This window comes from Oryzias melastigma, linkage group LG19, assembly GCF_002922805.2.
Source record: "Oryzias melastigma strain HK-1 linkage group LG19, ASM292280v2, whole genome shotgun sequence".
Lineage (NCBI taxonomy): Eukaryota > Metazoa > Chordata > Actinopteri > Beloniformes > Adrianichthyidae > Oryzias > Oryzias melastigma.
Window position 1 is genome coordinate 24,579,510 of NC_050530.1, and position 21,601 is coordinate 24,601,110.

At 39.8% G+C, this 21,601-nt stretch overlaps 1 protein-coding gene across 7 annotated transcripts in view; it reads right to left on the reverse strand.

The window, feature by feature from the left end:
• ccser2b (coiled-coil serine-rich protein 2b) overlaps positions 1-18,529 on the reverse strand; it is a 36,263-nt gene extending 17,734 nt beyond the window's left edge. For 2 of the 7 annotated variants that reach the window (XM_024284280.2, XM_036217007.1), the window contains exons 1-6: positions 18,221-18,529; positions 5,419-6,689; positions 5,190-5,348; positions 4,938-5,105; positions 4,796-4,863; positions 2,062-2,232 (exon numbers count right to left, since the gene is read on the reverse strand). In XM_024284280.2, coding sequence (XP_024140048.1) covers positions 2,062-2,232; positions 4,796-4,863; positions 4,938-5,105; positions 5,190-5,348; positions 5,419-6,646 — 1,794 coding nt within the window. In that variant the 5' untranslated portion in view covers positions 6,647-6,689; positions 18,221-18,529. The remainder of the gene's footprint in view (positions 1-2,061; positions 2,233-4,795; positions 4,864-4,937; positions 5,106-5,189; positions 5,349-5,418; positions 6,690-18,220) is intronic. The other 5 variants (XM_024284282.2, XM_036217008.1, XM_036217006.1 and 2 more) reach the window with 4 other exon arrangements.
• Positions 18,530-21,601: the final 3,072 nt, after the last annotated feature.

The following is a 21,601-nucleotide window of genomic DNA, read 5'->3' on the forward strand; positions in this document are numbered from 1 at the left end:
GTGTTAAATGGTTAATAAAATCTTTGCCAATATGCAAATTCTAATTCACTGTGGCAACCTCGAAGGGAAAAGCCAAAGGAAAAGGAGAATTAAAAGGTTATATGTAAGAAAACTGCTCAATGCAACATTGACACCTAGTGGTTACTTCAAAATAAAGCATGGATAGAATTACTAGTGTTGGACGAGTAGGAAAATAATACATTCACAGTTGTTTAATGTGCTAATTTCATTAAAGCTCCGGTACATTAATGTAGACGCTTTGAGACGAGCAGCTCATCAGCAGCATTACATCCTCCTCCAGCTGCCGCTTTGATTCAGGTTTCAGCCGCATGGAGCTGGTGAGGTGGATGGATTTGTGTTGTGAAGGTCAGTCGTTTCGCCTCATGAAAGTCACATGTTCAACACGTCTTTGATCAATTTAGTCTACTCTTTCTTTCTGCAAAATGAAATGAACACAAATGGAAGGAAAAAACTAAACTTAAAAAAATAAGAATAATACACTACACCATTGTTATGCTCTACTGCTGCCACTAGAGGGAGCCACCAGAGGACCTAGAACAAATGTGTTTTTGGCTATGACAGGGGCCCGTCTCTCTTGACCCCTCTCTTTGTGGCAGGTAATGAAGAATCATTACCCGTTTTTTATTTTAAAAATCAAGTATTTTACCAACTATACAGTGCAATTTGCAAAACAAAACAGTCAGATAAGTCCAACTTTGTTCAACCAATTTACAGCTCCTGACTACAATACCCATAATGCCCCAACATTATGTAGTTTACCAAAGTTAAACACATTTGGCAGAATTTTGTGTACCACAGAGAATTGATTTGAGGTCATTAAGCACAACCAGAATTCATATTTAAGGCACACTGGAATTTAAGGTGGACTGTCTATTATTAAACAAAATTCAAGGATCTTAATGGTCCGTAAGGTCCAAAAATACAATCAATTAGCTTTGATTTATTTATTTATTTACAGATTTTTGGCTGAGATCCACTAATAAAAATACATACAATCATGTAGTTTTTTATTCATTAATCACTCAAGACAACAAACTATCTATTACTATATTTGCTGCTTTGACATGATCCTATGTGACACAGAGTGTCTTTCATTTTGATGGGATGTCATGTGAACTTTTGTCTAAAATTATTAACTGTTTTCTATTTTTTTTAAATGAAAATGTTTTATTGATTTGAAAAAAAACAATTGTTCATTCATATTTATCATAATTGTAGCTATAAATATAAATTCGTGTCTTGTTGTTCTGCAAGACTTTGTGGCTCCTATGGGGTTGTAGTCAGAGAGATATTGACCTGAACGAGTCTCTAAATGTTAGAGGTTGTAGACCCCTGAGCTAAGACTAAAACTTTAAACATTTCAAAGTCAAAACATGGAGTTTTGTTTTTTTCTGTGGTGTTTTGTGAAAACAAAGAAATGTAAAACAGATTTCTGCAAGAAAGGACAGTATATCACACAGCTATTGCTTAAACAACTGTGTTCCAACAGCAGCTGGTCAAACAGATTAACCAGCAGCTTTAGGCTTTTTGAGTGAAAATTCTTCACAAAGGAAAACTGGGCTTTCTTTTTGTTACATATGGTGGTCCAAACTGGCCTGATGAGCAGACAAGGAGGTCATCGATTTTCACTTGGCATCACAAATGTATGAACTAAAAGTTCTCTCTGTATGCAAGACCCCAGTTTCTCCACATTTTGTTCCTTGTCAACTTGGTTATAGGAATCTGCAATTCTGCTATAGAATGTAAATATGCTCAAGTGTTCACATGATGGACAAATACGAGTGAAGCTCCATTAGTCAGTTTGAAAACAATCTCCAGATTAGTTAGGAGTTAAAGTCGTAAAGTTCTAACCCTCATTGTCTTCAGCAAATTCCATTTCTGTCCATTTATTGGCTCAGCTTTGTTCTGTTCAAAAACATTCATAAAGGCAAATTAGACTTTGTTTTTCCTGATTAACAACTCCAAATTTCCCACGTTGCATTCTATGTCAAACAGGCTGAAAACATGTTGTGAAGATGGATAAATGTGTTTTTATCTTACAATGCTGCTGACGTTGGAGCCACAGCTTCCGATGTGGTGGGTGGTGCTGCTGTTGGCGTTGATGGATGGAGCTGAGGGGACCCCCAGTGGCTCCAGACCCTCCTCGTCCCACATGTAGGTCCCTCCAGAGCCGCAGCTATCAGAAGAGGAAAGGTCCAGGGACAACTCCATCTATGAGTGGAGACATGTTTGAGAGGTTCTTAACTTCATACACTGTAAACATTCAGTTCAGCATTGGGTCCCATTTTTACTGTTTCTATTTTGTAATCAACAGTAAATCTTTTATTTTTCTGTGCTTTTTTTAAATGAGTCTAAACAGGACTTTAATCATAACCATTTAATCTGAAAGCAAAAACAAATAAATCAGAAAAATTAGTTTTAGTTACAGATAATGGTTGGAGTCGTCTTTTTTGGGGTAATCCAAGTTTACTTTGGCATCTCACAATGATACAAAAACACATTATTTAATGCAAACCAAATTTCATCTTTGCATGATTTCTTTTTTTATGTTAAAACAATGTTTTTTGTTAAACAGTGACAAAAAAAAACACATGATAAATGCATTCATCACAAGTTTGTTTGTACTCAGGCAAAAATGAAAGAAATGCATTTTTAAATTAAACATTTGGTTATAGAAGCTGGAGTACCCGGAGAAAACCTATGCATGCATAAAAAAACAAAAAAAACATCCAAACTCCACACCATTGACTTCAGAGAACTGGACTCAGTGACCCCTCCCCCCTTGTGTTCCATCCATCTTCCTCCGCTTTATCCCGGACCGGGTCGCGGGGGCAGCAGTCCAAGCAAAGATGCCCGGACTTCCTTCTCCCCGGTCACTTCCTCCAGCTCTTCTGGGGGACCCTGAGGCATTCCCAGGCAAGCCGAGAAACATAGTCTCTCCAGCGTGTCCTGAGTCTTCCCCGGGGCCTTCGCCCAGTGGGACATGCCCCAAACATCTCTCGAGGGAGGCGTCCAGGAGGCATCTGGACCAGATGCCCGAGCCACCTCAACTCACTCCTCTGGATGCGGAGGAGAAGCGGCTCTACTCCGAGATCTCTCTGGGTGACTGAGCTCCTCACCCTATCTCTAAGGGAGCGTCCAGCCACCCTCCGGAGAAAACTCATTTCAGCCGCTTGTAGTCGGGATCTCGTTCTTTCGGTCACGACCCAGAGCTCATGACCATAGGTAAGTACTGGGACAAAGATCGACCGGTGAATCGAGAGCTTCGCTTTCTGGCTCAGCTCTCTTTTCACCACAACGGACCGGTGCAGAGACCGCAAAATGGTGGACGCAGCTCCAATCCGCCTGTTGATCTCACGCTCTGATCTTCCATCACTCGTGAAGGAGACCCCAAGATATTCAAACTCCTCCACCTGAGGCAGGAGCACTCCACCCACCAAGAGAGGACAAACTACTCAGATTTAGCGGTGCTGAGCCTCATCCCGGCCGCTTCACACTCGGCTGCAAACCGCTCCAATGCATGCTGGAGGTCCTGGCTCGATGGAGCCAACAAAACAAGATCATCTGCAAAGAGCAGAGAGGAAATCGTGTGGTCCCCAAACCAGACCCCCTCCGGCCCCTGGCTGCGCCTAGAAATTCTGTCCATAAAGACTATGAACAGAACCGGTGATAAAGGGCAGCCCTGTCGGAGTCCAACATGCACCGGGAACAGACTTACTGCCGGCCATGCGAAGCAAGCTCCTGCTCCGGTCATACAGAGACTGGACAGCCCTGAGTAAGGCTCCCCGGACCCCATACTCCCAGAGCACCCTCCACAGGACACCACGGGGAACGCAGTCGAACGCCTTCTCCAAATCCACAAAACACATATGGACTGGATGAGCGAACTCCCATGAACCCTCCTGCACCCTGAAGAGGGTGTAGAGCTGGTCCACTGTTCCACGACCAGGACGGAAACCGTACTGTTGTTCTTGGATCTGAGGTTCGACTATTTTGGATGGACTCTCCTCTCCAGTACCCAGGCATAGACTTTTCCAGGAAGGCTGAGGAGTGTGATTCCCCGGTAGTTGGAACACACCCTCCGGTCCCCCTTCTTGAAAAGGGGAACCACCACCCCAGTCTGCCAGTCCAGTGGTACGGTTTCTGTCTGCCACGCAATGCTGCAGAAACGTATCAGCCAAGACACTCCCACAACATCCAGAGACTTGAGGTACTCAGGGTGAACCTCATCCACCCCCGGAGCCTTGCCACCGAGGAGCTCTTTGACTACCTCAGTGACCTCCGTTTAGGTGATGGACAGTTCCATCCCAGTGTCCTCAGCCTTTGCCTCCTCAACGGAAGGCGTGTCAGCAGGGTTGAGGAGATCAGCAAAGAATTCCTTCCACCGCCCAACAATGTCCCCAGTTGAGGTCAGAAGATCTGAAAATGGTGCCTGCAGAAAACTACTTTCCCCTCCTGAGGGGCTGGATGGTTTGCCAGAATCTCTTTAAGGCCAACCGATAGCCCTTCTCCATGGCCTCACCAAACTCCTCCCAAGAACGAGTTTTTGCTTCCAAAGCAGCCCGACTGCAGCTTGCTTAGATTGCCGGTACCTGTCAGCTCCCTCTGGAGTCTCACAAGCCAGCCACGCCTGATAGGACTCCTTCTTCAGCTAACGGCATCCCTTATTTCCGGTGTCCACCACCAGGTTCGGGGGTTAACGCCATGACAAGCATCAAAGAGAAAAAGGACAATTGAGAACCTCAAAACCAGTCCAAACTCTTGGTGGACTCACCTGGTCGTGGTAGTCTGGCTGGCTGGATCTTCTCCGATGGGAAACTTGGTTTACGTCTCTTTGTTCACCTAAACACCAGAAAAACTATAAATTACACCGTAAACACTTTCGTAGACCCAAAATAAAAGCTTGTAAAACTTACCACCAACAGCTGTCCAGTTCATCCCGTTTTCCAGAAAGCAGAGCTCTGTTTCAATGTTGCTTTCTTTGACCACAGAATCTTCCTCAAACCCAGTGCACGACTGGTCGAGCCCAGAGTCATCTTCATAGTTTTTAGATGAGGACAAAAGAAGGTCCATTTTTCCATTTCCTATTTAAATAAAACAAAGACAAACAGCACCATATAGAAGTTGAATTTTAAAGAAGAATGGATGTATTCCAACAGTTTTCTCACCGAGGTTGTCCAAATCCTCCATGTACTCCTGGCAGATGTCATTTCTATCTAGAGACAAAGTGGAGAGCAGCGATATATCCTCAAGCGTCTCACCCACCAACGACTCTTCAACAGGATCCACCGACTGCTCTCCTGCCTCTTTGGATGTTGTTTTTTTCTCTGTAGAAGGCAGAGGAGAATCAGACTAATCCAGGAGAAGATGAGAAAATACAAGAAGAAGCATAAGAACCTGGACTGTTGTCAGATGTTGACGACATCCCCACTGCACTCCTCTGTCTATTGGGTCCTTGTTTCAGTTCTTGGGACCCTCTGAGCTCACCGGTTGGGGTCCCTCTCAGGGAGCGGGGCTGCTTTAGCAGAGATGGACGGGACAGTTTATAGCTCAAACCGTTGTGTTTGGGAGCAGGGTTAAACTTAGGCAGGAGGGTTTTCTTTAGGCCTGGGGAGACAGACGGGGAATGGTTGCCAACCCCAACCTTTCCTAAGTCGACACAAGTGTGAACTCCGGTGCTTTTCGGTCTACCTGTGGGGCTACCTGCAGGAGATTTCAACGGGCTGCCTCTGGGCGGGGCCTGTTCAGATGAAGACAGAGTTCCCCGATGTGCAGGCCTGTTGGTGGAGTAAGAGCGGGTGACACTGGGGGAGCGAGGGAGCGATGAGGACGAGGCAGACGACAGAGTGTGGGTGGGAGACGGCTGCTGCCGGACCTGGGTCAGACTGCGTGACTGGAAACGGTTCTCCTCTGATAGCCGCAGAAATGGAACATATCCCAGACTCTCGGTGGAGCGAGAGCGGCTGGCCGCTGGCTTCTTTTGGAGGTTGGAACCAGACAGATGTCCTGAACTCACAGCAGAAACAAAACTTCGGGGCCGCCTCAGAGAAGAGTGTGCATCAGTTTGGGGTTTGGATCCTGGGGTAGAGTTCAAGGCCTGCTTTGTGCCTTTGGTCAGTCTGGATGGATTTGATTTGAAGTTCCAGTATCCAGTTTTAGATGCCGGTGGTCTGATGCTGGACTGTGGAAGCTGAGAGGACCGGGTCACTGTCTGGCCCTGCCCCTTCCCTGATGACGCAGAGTTTTTGGTGTTGTTCTGCAGCGTAACTTGGGATCCCTGAACACTGCCACATCTCTGAACAGCATGGCCCCCTTTTCCTCTCCCCCACCCCGTCTCTCCACCCACGCCTTTATCCTTGACATTTTCCTCACCCTTCCGCCACTTTGTGGAAAAGGAGCTTGGCATTCTGATGAAGCCATTCAGTTTAGCTGTGGAAGGGGACACGGCGGTGGTGGTGCTGTTCACCACTGCAGGTCCAGGATGGTGGTAGAATCCATTGGTCAGCTGGGTGCTGCTGTTGGACAAAGAGGCTGGCGTCGTATCAAGTTTGGGCCGCGAGCCAAACTTTGGAAGTCTAGAAACCATAGTGGGCATGGTGGGAGGCTCAGAGAGGAGATTTGACATCAGACTCCGCCCACATCCACATCACGACCCAGGGCCAGAGAAGCTGGAGAGAGAAAGTAAAGGGAGAGGTTAAAGGGAGCTGCAAACCTATTTGAAAGTTTTCTGATATTCTAGACACGATTTCCCTTAGCAAAAAGTAATACACCTGAAGTTTATTTTACTAAGTATTCTTAAGTACAGGTATAGAAAGTACAGACCGCAACCTTCTTTAGGCCACAGACTGGTTTAATGTCAGATAATAGTTTAATAGAGCGGCCTGTACAAGGATAAAGTGGGCGTCGTCTTTTCTCTCTTTTTTTTTTAATCAGCCACTAGTTTCCCTTAACTTTTAAGGGTAAAGTTTATCTTCATCCTTTCAACCTTTAAAATTTCTTTGTTCACTAGATTTTGTGTAGAGACCATTAAAATGTGATCTAGATTTTCCCTTAACCCATACTTTAACTGTTGCAGAGGAAGGGGGAAAAAAAGTTTAATTGGACTCCAGCTTCAGCCTCATCCATCTTTTAATCTGCGAAGAACAAATACAAAAAAACAAGAGAAAAATCAGTAAATTGAATATTTTCTAAATATAATAAAGGTAAATTCATCATTTGATCAACTTTATTTGCGGCATCCTGGTAACATAAACAGTCTGTGGTGGGAGCAACTTTTACAAAACAGAGAGCAAAGACTCCTAGTTTGTTTCTGTTAAATGCAGCTTTCTTTTATTTTGAAGTCATTTTCTCGTAGACTCTTTTCCTTCAAAAGAAACTTTTCAAATATTTTTTTTGCAACTTTTGCTAGCTTGTGGTTATAATTTAGCAGTTGGTCCATGATAGATGTCACAACTGCTCTGTAACACACATAAACTCAAACAATGTTGACTATAAGAAATCCACAGGAACTCTGAAGTTAGAAGCCATAAAAAAGTTTTACATTTTTTTGGCTGTGTTTATAAAACTATAGTGGATTTTTTTTTACCATTGACAACTTATTTGCAATTTTTTTTTGTAATTCATTTAACTTTCTTTATTTAAAACACTTTCACCTTAATTACTTTTTACCACTACTTCAAAACTTTAAATTATAACGGTGGGAAGGACAACATAATCTCTCTCTTTTGTGGTATATCATGATATATGTTATTGTGATATAAAATAATTTATAACGAGATATACAATTTTTTCCAGTCTGAACAGTTCACCAGTCTGTTGCAGGGCAACACAATCACATTTACACCAAGAGACAATTTAGAATTAACCAATGAAGTATGTTTTTAGACAGTTGGAGTAAACTGGAGAATACCCAAACATGTGCGAGGAGAACATGCTAACTTCAGACAGAGAGGTCCCAGTCGGATTTCAAACTAGCACGCCACCATAACTTCCCTGTAGTGTTTTTAAAAACTGGTATTTTGAGCTTATGACACATGCTCCAAAACACTAAGTTGATAAGTCTTATCCTGCAGCAAGATGAGGATTTCAACGTCATAACACTGATGGTCACCTAGGATTTGCAACCCTGCAGCTTTAGCGCATGATGCACAGTTGAGATAATAGAGAAATGTGCTATCAAAGCCTCTTTAGTCATCCACCTGCTTCAGGCCACAGCGGGCTCTACAAAAGTGGGTATCACAAGCTTCTCTAGAAGCCTGCAGCACTACACGGATATAAACAGAACAGACCTGAACAGAAGGAGCTTCTAGATTTGAGAAGCTTGTGATTTTAACATGACCAAGATGGTTGGGACATTTGAATGTCTGAGCAACATTTAAACAGACTGAACACCCTCCAGAGGTGAAGACGCCTCTCTGTGAGCAGCTGAGTCAGCCCTCTGCTGACTGGTCAATAACAGACGGAAACATGAAGAACAGACTAAAGCAGATGCTTATCAGGTTTGCTATTTTTTCTGAAGATCAAACTCCAAAGTTTACCATGTGAGATCATGACAAGCCTAATAGACTCCAGCCATAAATCACTGAACATTTTTAATAACATGACAATAGTGTTTTTTTTCTTTTCAGATTTCTGTGGCAGGCACTCAGTTTCCTAAAAACCTAAAGGTTGGGAGAATTTTCTTTGTTTTTGAATGGGATAAACACAAAATCTCTTACATAACTAATCACATTAAGGGTCGCTCAGCCTTGAAATAAGCTGAAAATCCATTTCTGTGATTTCCTTTTGTTCATTTACACCTGATCTCTTCTCAGACCGGACGGTTGCCGTTTCTCAAAGGTTTCTTGGGAAATAGTTAAATGTCTGTGGCTCTTGCATCAGTGTGACCTCATCGCATGATAAGCAGCAGAAACCAGTGACGCTTGGCAGGAATGAAGGAAGTCAGGAATGACGGAGGTCACTGAAGCTGCTAAAACATTTACTCAAAACGCTGAAGCACTTCACTGAAAATGCTTCAGCTGTTAGCTTAAAATGCTGAAGCAATACACTGATGGCAAAAACAGCTGAAGGAGTTTGAAATGGAAAAAACCTGCAAACGTTAAGTTTCAAACAGTACAGTGTTCCCTCATTTATCGCAGGAGTTATGTTCTAAAAAATAATCTGTAATACATCTTTATTTATTTTATCAGAGAGACGAGAACATGTTTGCACTTTTCATTCTTTTCTCAAAGTTCAACATTTCATATGTCCAGTGTTATAGAATGAAACTAAAGACATGATTGCAATTAAAGATTTACATAAATTTGGCAAACTGAACACAGTCTGTACAGGAGGCGTGGCATGGGGGAGATTAATTGACAAGGTCAACAACCAATCAGGATCCAGAATGCTCAATTGCACTAGTATAAATCCCCACAACTTTGAGACCATGAGGTAAAGTCTGTTATAGTGAGGGATGACTATAATATTAAAAAATAGGCAATAAGTAGTCAAGAGCAACATTTAAATGGGCCCAACAAGTAATCAAGAAAAATAAGCTGATGTCACAAAGTGAGAACCGCCCCCTCCAGAAGAGCGACCACCCCAGGCTAACACAAACACCCACTTCCTCCATGGTTCTAACGATATCTTCCAATTGTGTCCGTCTCCAATATTTTCATTACTTTAGACGCCGGTCTCTAATGCTTCGTTTCCACTGAGCGTTCCAGACCAGACTGGACTTTTGATTGGTTGAATTACAAAGTTGACCCGTTAAGCAGGACTGACTGGTACCATTTCTGGTCCCTGTTGGTTGTAGCTCCATAGAAGAATGGAATGGACATATATACCACAGGGCGGAGCTTCTGTCGTCACACGATGTAACCCATTGATTGGCGGAAAGATTTTACAACAAAAGCAAATGTCCGATCAGCATTTTTCCTGACTCAAGATCCAAACCGAAATTTTTTTCCTCCTTTTAGCTGTAATCTTCTTTGCCCCCAGGCCGGCTTCATCCATAATAAACTCCTGCTCTGGATTATAATGATTCTCCGTGGTTATCTTTTTCATTTTCTGTCCCTTTTTGAGTCAGTTGATGCAGCTTCTCTTTCGCTGTAGTCGCACCGTTTTGAAGCACAGCTACGTCATCGACCTACACCCAGCAAGTACGAAGAGAAAACAGACTCACCTCGATTTATGCTTGCATAATTCATGATATGTGCATAAATTAGGGTTTGTGCGTGCGTATTCTTTATTTGTAACTTATATAATACGCTTTGGGCATAGGTAAAAAAATGTAAAAAATGAAAAAATATACAACTTACACATGCACAAATTAAAATTACATATAGCTTGAAACTAATAACAAATGCAAATCTTTAAAAATTATGTATGAATCACTTGTTACAAACACACAAAACGTCAGTTATGCACGAATCTATGGTGAGACTATTTTCACGTCTCAGAGAACAGTCCGTGAATGATGCGTTTAAATACTACTAGAATGCCGAGTCATCAGAGTCATCGAGTGGCTCTGGTCTGGTCTCCCTGGCAGCAGAACTCGGCAAAAGCAGCGTGAGGTCCTTCTAAACATCCACAGGGCTGAGAGGCTTGATCAGCCCACGGCTATCTACGTGACAGGTCTTTAGAACTTTGATGAGCCCCGTGTTGGAGCCGCTTTCAGGGGAACTGCTGCAGATCGGAAGCGCTCTTTTCTGGAAAATACTTTTATTTTTAAAAGGGATAAGTGTTTTAAAATGCTTATTTAGACTTTTTCTATATTAGGCTAATTATCAGAAATATCTGTTAAAGCAAGTCATTGTCAAGTTTCACTGGATATTATTTACGAGCTCTGATCAGAAAACTCATTTTAGTGGTATTTAAACGCAACACTCAGTGAATTTGTGAAAAGTCTCACGACAGATTTGTGTATAACTGAGGTTTTGTGTGTGGGTAACAAGTGATTCATGCGTGATTTTTAAATATTTGCATTTGTAATTAGTTTCAAGCTGTGTAGTTCTGATTTTTTCATGTGTAAATTGTATTTTATATTTTTTGAATTTTATATTTTTTTACTTATGCACATAATGTATTTTATGAGTTACAAATCAAGAATTATGCACACACAAATTAGGAATACGCACACACAAATCCTAAATTACACACAAATCAAGAATTACACACGCATACAGTGGGGTGATACTTATTTCTCTCCATACACGTGCTTGGATTCCCAAGTGAGCGGACCAGGGGACTGACGATCTGGTCCGTACCGCTCAGTGGAAACAAGGCATAATAGTGGTCAGGCTCCTTTAAGAACTGACACCGCACCCCGGGACGGTGTTTGTATTATCTTATTTTTATCTTATCATTGTGCACATGAAATAACTGAGCACATGTTCCTGCTCACCTTTGGTGTTCAGCACGTGTTTGCTTGTGTGCATATGTTTGCATTTGCTTGTGAGTTGATCTGTATTTCTGTGTATTTGCATGTGTGTGAAAGTTTTTCCAGCCAACAGGTCTGTAACTTTGTGTGTTTACAGACAGACCCAGCCCTTTTTGGTAAACATCTCCAGGGGAAAGTTATAATCCTTAACAAGAAGAAATGCACAAAAATAATAAAATAAAATTTTGTTTTATTGAAACTTCTCAACGAAATTACAGATTAAAGCTGTTAATGTAAAAAATTGATTAATTCCAAGCTTCCCTTTTATTTCATGGAATATAGCTTTAAATCAATAAATGAATTGCTCTAGAAGTATTCCTCAGGGGTTTTAATTTATTTCTTTATTTTGTTTATAGGGATATCTGGATTGATTCAAAGGCGTGTCAGTCTGTGAAAGTGAGGAATTTAACAGTAAGACAAATTCCCACCAGTCTGATAATGTCATGTTTATTAGTACTTTTGAATTGTTTATTTGCTAATAGATAGACAGTTGTAAATATTGAATTAAAAGCAACACATCGCCTGCATAAAGACTTATTTTAAGATGGGTGTGTTTTGTTTCAAGTCTCATTGCTGTAACCAGTGGTTAAATGAGTATAGTAAAAAAAAGGGGAAATGATTTTCAATTATGTATGGTTACTATTTCCAGAAAAAAAACCCTATTTGAGGTATGTTCATTTATTCTGACAAATAGATTCAGGTTAGACTCTCCAAAACCAGGAGAGTGAGAAGAAACTTTCAGTTCACCCTGTCAAATGCTTTTAATCCCTTTTAAAACAACCTTAACCTAAATAAAAGAAAGCATTTTATATTGAAAAAACACAAAAAACTGCCTGTTTCCAGAATTCTTTTTAAAGCTCAGCAGGAAGGCCATCAGGCTGTGGAGCTTTGTTGTTAGGTATCAGTCACAGGACCTCATGAAGTTCAGACATTGAGATCTAAGTTTGTAACCCGAACCTCATGTAATCTAGGCCGGTTTAAATAATTAACAAATAGGAGGATGCTTTGCCCTGATGGACTGATTTGTGATGCAGTTCTATGAAAAAAAAAAAAAAAAGAAAAGAAAAAGTGTTTTTAATTTGAATCAGGTCATGAATTACATTTCTTGTTAGAATAGCTAAAAAAAAATTCTACAATGATATAAATGTCAAATTATCTTAAGCCAAAGCCTTTGTATTTAGAATAATATTTATGTGTTTATTATATAATTTCAATTAAACTGAAATTTCCCCAGATCTTCCAGAATGGATTCCTATGCACAATCAGCACATACAGCCATCAGAGGTTTAAATGTTTTCTAACTCAGATAACTCTGCTTTGGTTTTTGTTTTTTATATGTTAAAATGTTACCGGTAAATCGCATCACTGCTTTTGCTGTTTTAGGAGTATTAGCTTCTAAAAAAGGTTGTCCCATCTTTAAGCAGAAATGTGTGAACCAGGTCTTACCTGAAGGTGTAAAAACATTCACAGAAACTGGTGAGTGATTACTGTTATTTATTGGATGAATGCCAGTGCCACTAATGTCTTTAGGAACAAATTTGTTGAATATTAAGCAACTAAACAAGAGTTTGAGTGATGAATTGGAGAGAAGAAGGTGAACTCTCTCAGTGTTTGGGAGCAAAGCAGACAACGTGATCATTCTGCCACTTTAAAAGACTTGCTGACCGCCAAATGTGCTGATTTCCTGCTGTACTGAGAGTGCCAAGTTTAGGATCAAGTTCCAGGTTAAAGTCTCCTATTACTATTGTGGAATCCGAGAGAACTGACCGTGACAAATCAGTGAACGGAGGAAGAGTCATCAGTATTTGGGCCATAAAACACAAAGGTATCAGTAATTGTGTCCTTCCGTGTAAACTTTACATTTTTACTTATTAAGACAGCGGCCACTCTTTGGAGTCAACATTAACTTATAACATTAAGTCACCCATTTTATTTGACCTTATTTCAAAAGTTTATTTCAACCTGATTTTCCCAAAAAGGGAAAGAAAAAGATGGAAAAAAGTCATAATGTCAAGTTCAGATTGTGACAAGCACCGTCTGAACATGAAAACAAAGACTGTCTGGTCTGTCACCAAAGTCAAGAACCTGCTGACATTTTGGGTTGACAAGACAATAAAGAAACTGCTTGACAAAATTAAAACTTTCACAGATTTACTTCAGAACCCAAGGCTCCTGGATTTAAGCCACAAGAAATAGAAAAAAAACATTAAAATTCAGCATAGAATAATAGTCTTTATTTAATTTTTCAACATCAACACAAATCAAAATAGTCTATAAAATGTCAATAAGATTTGAATGCAGTTGCATTTGCTTTAGTTTTCCAACTTTCATTTTAGATTACTTTGGAGCTGAAATGTTTCTATGGTAAAAACCTATCTGAGGCCAGACTAGAAAGAACTGGAAAAGAAAAACACACATTTGGTGTAGTACTTCCTTTTTCCCTCACTGCAGCTGTGACTAACCAACCTTTTCTTGGTTAATAACAGATAACTCTCTGTTTAAAGGTCTCTGTCTCTTCTCTTAGAGGAAGTTTTGCTCTCCTTTACCAAACATTTCTTCCTCAGTGTAAGGCTAACACCAAAAGGTGGCTATCATCTGCTGGTCATTTATACACACTATTATAAACTACGGTTTACAGAGAGTTATTGGAATGACCTGGACTGAATTAAATGGGAATGATCTAGAGTAAATTAGAATAAGACAATCAACTAATGTGTCAGTCTGGTGCTTTTTGCCTTGAGACAACTTCTTCTGTTACCAATAAGACATTCAATAATTGCGTTGGAGGATCTTTCATGGTGTCAGCCTGGGAACAGAGAGGTGTGGCTTCTGACTTAAAGGTTGCATTACGGCCACAACACAACAGCAGCACACCTTCTTGCACAAACAGAAACCCTCCTCCGGTCACAGGATGTGATCTCAGCACGAGCCAAACCCTGAAATCTCATCAAGGTTTTCCTAAATCTCTCACAGTGATTTAGCTGCTTTACTCATGTGTGCCAACACCCTGTGATGGCACTTCGCTCCGTCAAGTTTCACACACTCAACCTGGAGTTAATAGTTTTTCTGACATCATGAAGTATATCTTTGATAGGATGCATGGCCGAAGATGCAGAGAGTATGACAGAAAGAGTGCCTCATCACTACAGTGGAAAACATCTGATTAAACAGTGACTGGATCTTTTTTTTTTTGTTATTTGTCGCTATAACATTTGACTAAAGCTCTAAAAACTTAACATGGCTGATCTTCACAGGCTTTTCTTGCTATATGTGTTTATGTCTACTTCTCTATGTGCAGCTTTTGGGGCAAAAATACATTTGTTCTTCCACTTCCTGTTCAGACTGAGCAGCAGAATTAGAGCCAAAGCAGTTAACAGATTTGCCTGAAGAAAAACAGAGAGGATCAATTATCCATCAGAGAAATGAGCACACCAAGGAAGACAGAAGAAGATGAAGGGATGCCAAGATGGATAAAAACTATTAGAGGAACAGAAATAAAGCGGACAAGAAACAGAAAAAAATACCAGAATCAGATGTTTTGTGAGTGCAAGAAGGAAAACAGTGTAATCAAAAACTATTAACAAGTAATACTCTTCATAATTTTATTTTGAAGAGTAAAAAATAAATAAATTCATTGAAAAAAATTAGGCAAAAGAATCTATACATTTAATGTATAGATTACTAGATATCCCATAAGAAATAAAAATAAGTTATTTTAGTTAAAAGGAAAAGTCCAACTGTTTATATTTTGTAAAATATTGAAATTTTACTCTTAAATTAGAGAAAAATACATATTTTATTGTATTTATAATTTCACTTCAAAATCTGGGGTCAAAATTTCTATAAAAATGGAAAAAGGGTCATAGTTTTTCATGGCCTTACCATAAAAATTTAAAACATTGAAGAAGCTCTTTATATTCTATTCATAATGACAGTAAACTCTGAAAGCTCATCGCTGTGAGAACCTGCAGGCGAAGACAGACTCAGAATCCTCCAAACATAAAACATTCTGCATCAGTAAGGGAAAGACCATCTCTCCTTCAGGGTACAAACTTTCCCATCAGCAGCTCCTCACCTGCTTTTGAGCTGAAGTCTAAACAAAACAAAACAAATCAACAGTGATGCTGTTCAAATTCGTCCAAATTCTCTGAGCTGGAGTTTAAGAGACATTTTTGCTGTAGTAAAACATCTAATCTGATTCTATAGTGTTACTTTATAAAAGAGGATTTTTTTGGAAGCTTTAGCTTTCATTGTCGTTTTGTAATACAGTGAGTGTGGGGAAAGAGCTGATCAGCGCAGACAAAGTCTGGTTTCTGGTGTTGGGCGGATCGATCCAAAATATTGATAGTCTTGATCACAAGTTGGTATCAGTATCGGATTGATACCGGCCCACAGATATCGATATTTCCACTCTTTTTTGAAACTTTTCTCTAAAGGCTAAGAAGTTACTAATTATTTATATTTCTAGAATTTGTTTTGCTTTTTTGTTCAAATCGTTAAGCATTTTCTATTCTTTTCATTCTTATATTTGCGTTCCTTGTTTCTTTTGGTTTGTAGGTTTTTTGTATTCACTTCTAACTTTATTTCTTTTAAGTTTAAAAAAAATATATATATATATTTTCCACTTAATTAAAAATATTGTCCAACTTGTGTTTATCAAGTATTTTAAAAGGGGAAACTTACAAAAACAAAAAACATTCATGGAGATTAAAAACAATCAAGATTTTGAGGCTCATGTCACATCCACCACATTTAAGAAAAATATCAATATTGGTATTGATATCGGGCTGCACGGTGGCGCAGTGGTTAGCGCTCTTGCCTCACAGCGAGAAGGCCCCGGTTCGACTCCCGGCTGGGACCTTTCTGTGTGGAGTTTGCATGTTCTCCCCGTGCATGTGTGGGTTTTCACCGGGGACTCCGGCTTCCTCCCACCATCCAAAAACATGCTTCATAGGTTAATTGGTGACTCTAAATTGCCCCTAGGTGTGCGTGTGAGAGTGAATGGGTGTGATTGAGGCCCTGAGACAGACTGGAGACCTGTCTAGGGTGAACCCCGCCTTCGCCTATCAGTAGCCGGGATAGGCTCCGGCACCCCCGCGACCCCGAAAGGGACAAAGCGGTCAGGAAAATGGATGGATGGATGGTATTGTTATCGGTGAAATTGACCGGTATTGGTTCGATATCAGTTTATGTCCCACCGGTATCGGTATTGCCCAGCCCTACTGGTTTCTATTACAGAAAAAAAAATCTGAATAATTAACAAAACAAACAAAAAAGCAGCAGAGAACACACTAACGGTCTGCTCACAGAGCTGATTTGAAAATGGTTTTGTATATCATGTTAAAAGTCAAATAAAAAAATAGGAAAAAAACTGGCTAATTTATTAAAAACATTTTTCCTGGTTTCAAAAGCAGACAGAAAGTGAAGAAAATACAATCTGTAAAGTTCCATATGCTCCAACAACTTTAAAACAGACACATAAATCAGTTGATAGATTAAAGCTGTAGAATTCACTAGTCCAGAAGTCTGCAACCTGCAGCTCCAGATCCACATGTGGATCTTTTATCTCTCCATGGAGGCTCCAAACATAAAATAAGTCATGGAGACTGCTGACCCAGACATGTCGACCTTCAGAGTCAGCAGCTCCTCCTAACCAAAACCACCTAAAAAAAATAAAAAATAAACAAAGCCTGAAAACTAAGACTACCAAGATCCAACCCCAAACTAAAATAACAAAACCCAGCAGAGTAAGACTGCTGAGGACAAAGAGGAAAAAAGAACAAAAAATAAATAAATAAAAGAAACTTAAAAATATATATATATTTTTTAAAGAATAAGAATTACTTAATTAGCATATATTAAATTTTGATTTAATTGATGGCTGAGGTGCGCATAGATGATAAACTATGAGGGTTTTTACATCCCTGTTGACCTGAAGTTTGATCTTTGATGAGTTATAAGCACATATTATCTTATGCTGCACAACATTGGTTACTAGCTGTTCAGAGATGCACTAAGATGATCCTGTTTTGAAAAAATGTAAAAAAAATATATATATAATAATAATTTTGAGAGGGTGATTAACTCTTTATTTTACTTTTATCCTCTCACCTATCTCTGTTCCTGCGCTGTTGAATATTGCAATTTCCCCATTGTGGGACAAATAAAGGTTTTCTTAATCTTAATCTTAATGAAATACTTAAAATGGGTTAGAGAGTGAATGAATGAGTGTGCATTTGAAACAATATCATTGCTGATAGCATTAGAATAGCTTTTATTCAGCTGTTCCAACTGATCAGAATCCCAAAGGGTGACTTTTTTTTCAAGTGCACCAATAATGATGGATAATAATAGATTGGTTCCAGCAAAAGCATGACAAAATGATTTTATTGTGGGATCAATACAATAATCCATGAATTAAAACCTAACCGCACCCGTAATGAGACCAGAACCGAACTAACTGGGTTCTAAAAGAACCTGGAGGCATTAACCTCTTTACTGGATCAGCTGATCCATGAAGAACTGAATTATTCTGGGCTTCCTTGTGCTTCACGCCTGGTTGTGATGGAGCTGATAGTTTCCATCCTGAGAATTTAAATCAGTTTTTTAACCTGAGCCTAGCAGATCTGATCCTTGATCTCTGCTCTTCTGATCTGAAGCCTTCTCTTTACGCCAAACGGGTTCGGTCTGTCCCCAAACCACACGCGGCCGTGTTTACACAACACGGAAACAATGATGTGAACCGGATTCGACTGTCTACACCGCAAGGTCACACACCTGTCAGGAACGCGGGCATCAGGAAACCGGGCACGGTCCGTCAGAAGAACCAGGACCGACGACCGGAGGCGGGATCCGGCCTGCGGGCCAGACTCCAAAAACACCTCCCGGGCCTCCTGCGGAAACGGTCAAGCGAGCAGAACCGGGTCGGACAGAAGTCCGCGTCCGCACGAACCCGGTGTTTGGAGACGTCGAAGGTCTGCCGACTGCCGAATCTGCTGAATCATTGAATGCGCGCGCAGCTCGCTGCATAGAGAACAGCTGACTCTGACGTCATCACCCAGCTGTGAGCAAAACGGGGCAGGATGGATCTGACTGGACTCTTTGGTCAAAAACGTTTATATTATGTGATTCGCGGGATTGTAAGGGATGCTCACGCGCCCATACAGGCGCGTGAGCATCCCTGATGATAATCCCGCGCATCGTGAACATTAATGCCTTCCGGACCAAAACATTACGTTTTTTCTTTTTTCAGTTTTTCCTTAAGTATAATTTTTATTTGATTTATGTATACTTTAGTATTCTTCGTGTACAGTGTGTAACCGCCCACAAGACATTTTAATTTCAGACATTTTACACTCCGGACCCCTATAGTTCGTAACATTGGGGCAGACCTGAGAATATCCTGTCTTCCCATTGGCTAATGGGGACTGGGTGAAACCATTGTGTGCTGCATAGGGGTGAAGAGCCATAACTCATTTGCATCGTTTTAGTGTTGTTTTGTGAACGGAGAAGTCTGTATGGTTGGAGTTAGATTTGTACCAAAACTTTTAAGCATTACGTTTTATATTTCCATTAAAAAAAAATCCCATGACATAAAGAGAATAAATATTTCTGAAAGAAAAGTAAGAAGATAAAAATCTGTGATGACACAAAGATTTGAAAATGCAGCCCTTCAAACAGGTTTGTTTGGGACGTTTAGTCATGCTTTGTCTGCAGCACTGAAGTCTGTGTTGGACCACCTGTTGCTTGAGAATAGTTATCTGGGTAAGTTACTTTGTCAAAGATGTTGTACCATTTTTTTATTTTAACCCTTTAACTGCCTGCTCAACCAAATGTCAGGGAACATTTAGAAAACATGTTATTAAAAATATCAATTAAGTGTAGGCTATTGGGTACGGAGCCTCAAAAGGGACTTTGTAGAAAGACAACTCAAAAAAATAAGAAAAAGCATACTTTTCCTAAGAATTGTAGTGAAAAAAATCTAGATACTGATGATCCAAAACAGATAGTAACTGGTACGCACCAGTTAGCATTTTTTTTAGAATTTCTTTCTTACATTTTTTTTCAGTTACCATCTGATATGCACCAGCAACTAACCAGAACATTCTTTTTTCCTAAAAATTGAAGTAAAAAAGAAATGTAAAAAATACTATCTAATGTGCAATAGTTAGTAACTAGAATTTTTTTTTCTAAAAATTGTTGTTAAAAAAAATAAAAATTATGGATAGTTACGTGTCCGCACCAGATAGTAACTGATGTGCACTGGTGACTTAGCAGATTTTTTTTACAAAGACCCTATGTATTTTTAGAAAAAAAAATATATATACATATATATATATGTATATATATTTATATATATATATATATATATACATATATATATGTATATATACTTACTTTCTTTTCTTTTCTTTATTTGATGTCTTTTTAGGGACTCCGTACCAAGGCAACAAGCAGCAGAAAAAAACATGCAATTTTTTGGGTGATTTCTTATTTTTTATTCTTTGGGGGGGTAGTCAAAGGGTAAAGGTCTCCAAAAAACGTAATTTTTTTTTTATCTTAAACCAGGAATCCCAGTGCAGTAAAGTGGATCACAGTTAGTGTAGTAGCTTGTAAAAAAGATATAAACCTACTCAGTCTCCAGCTTCGGTTATGAACCAATCAGAGGATTCATGATCCCCATCCTGCATGAGTTAAAGCAGATCGCTGTCATTTTAGACGTCACTCATTAAAATTATAGAGCAAATTAGAAGCCAAAATCTAATTCATTGGAATTTATTGTTATTGGCCACGTGTACAATGAGATTCAAGGCTTTCACCATATCAGTGCAGAAAACAGCATAAACATGTAGACCATGTGCACACTGTGTGTTGAATACTGCAAATTAGTACAAAAAATGTATATTGCTGATTTAGAAAAAATAAATAAATAAGAAACTAAAGCCATTTTATCAATAACGAGGTAAAGTTAAAAAATGCATAAAGGACAAATATACAAATACATATTTATGTACATATGCATGTATGTGCCACCACAGACTCTAATCAGGACACCTGGAGCTTAAAAATGACTTTTGCCCTTGGAAGTAAGCTGTTTTGGTTCTGATGCATCTATAGCGCCTCCCAGAGGGCAACAGGTCAAACAAATCAGAGATAGGATGTGAACAATCCTTGATGAAGATTTCTGCTCTGCTAAGGCAGTGAGAGGTCTAGATGTCCATGACATGTTGGAGATGGTGTCTACTCATCGTCTGATCAGTCTTTACAACTCTCTGCAGCCTCTCCCCATCTGCGATGGTGCAAGTGATGTGGTATCTCTCCGTGGATGAACTGTAAGGTCAGCAGCTGGTTGGTGTTGGAGCTGTCAGCTGTCATGTATTGATCAACGTATCCATCAAGTCAAATGCATAAATACATCTCCTCTTTTAGATGTTTCTGGTCTTGGCTCATTGGCAGCACTGGCACATGGACCTGCTGATTTACATGAATGTAGGTATTATGGGGCAGGTTGTGCTGCTGTTCAGTCAGACGCTGTGGATGCTCACACTATCAATGCTACTGTCTTCTTCACTCTTGTGAAAGTTGTCAAAAGGCAGAAATCTCAATGACAGGTGCAATCAGACTGAAGACAGACAGTCAGAAGAACAGCATCCTGATGGAGCCAGAAAACCTCTCTGACTCCAGTCTATTTTATGAAAACTCTTACCTGCTTGCTGAGGTTTTTTTTTAGATGTTTTCTGTGTTTGGGGGAAATCTAAACAATTAATATAAAGTACTGTCACTACCTGGATGGTAAATGTTGTTCAGAACCTTTCGTAAGACTGATCCCACCTATCAGCTCTTAAATAAGTCTTGTTATCCAGACCTCTCAGCACACTGTTTATTAACCCTTTAACTACCCAAAAACAAAATTGCCAAAAAATGTATTTTTTCCGCTGTTTATTGCCTTTGAACGGAGTCCTTAAAGAGACATCGATTAAAAAAAGAATTAAGTTTTTTTTTTTAAGTTCATTGAAGTAAAAATTTTAAGTAAAAAAAAGTTCTATTCAGTAACTAGTGCACATAAGTTACTATCTGGTGTGCACACGTTACTATCCAGAAATTTAAATTTTTTCTAACATTAACTTTTATAACAAGTGTGCACCAGATAGTAACTGG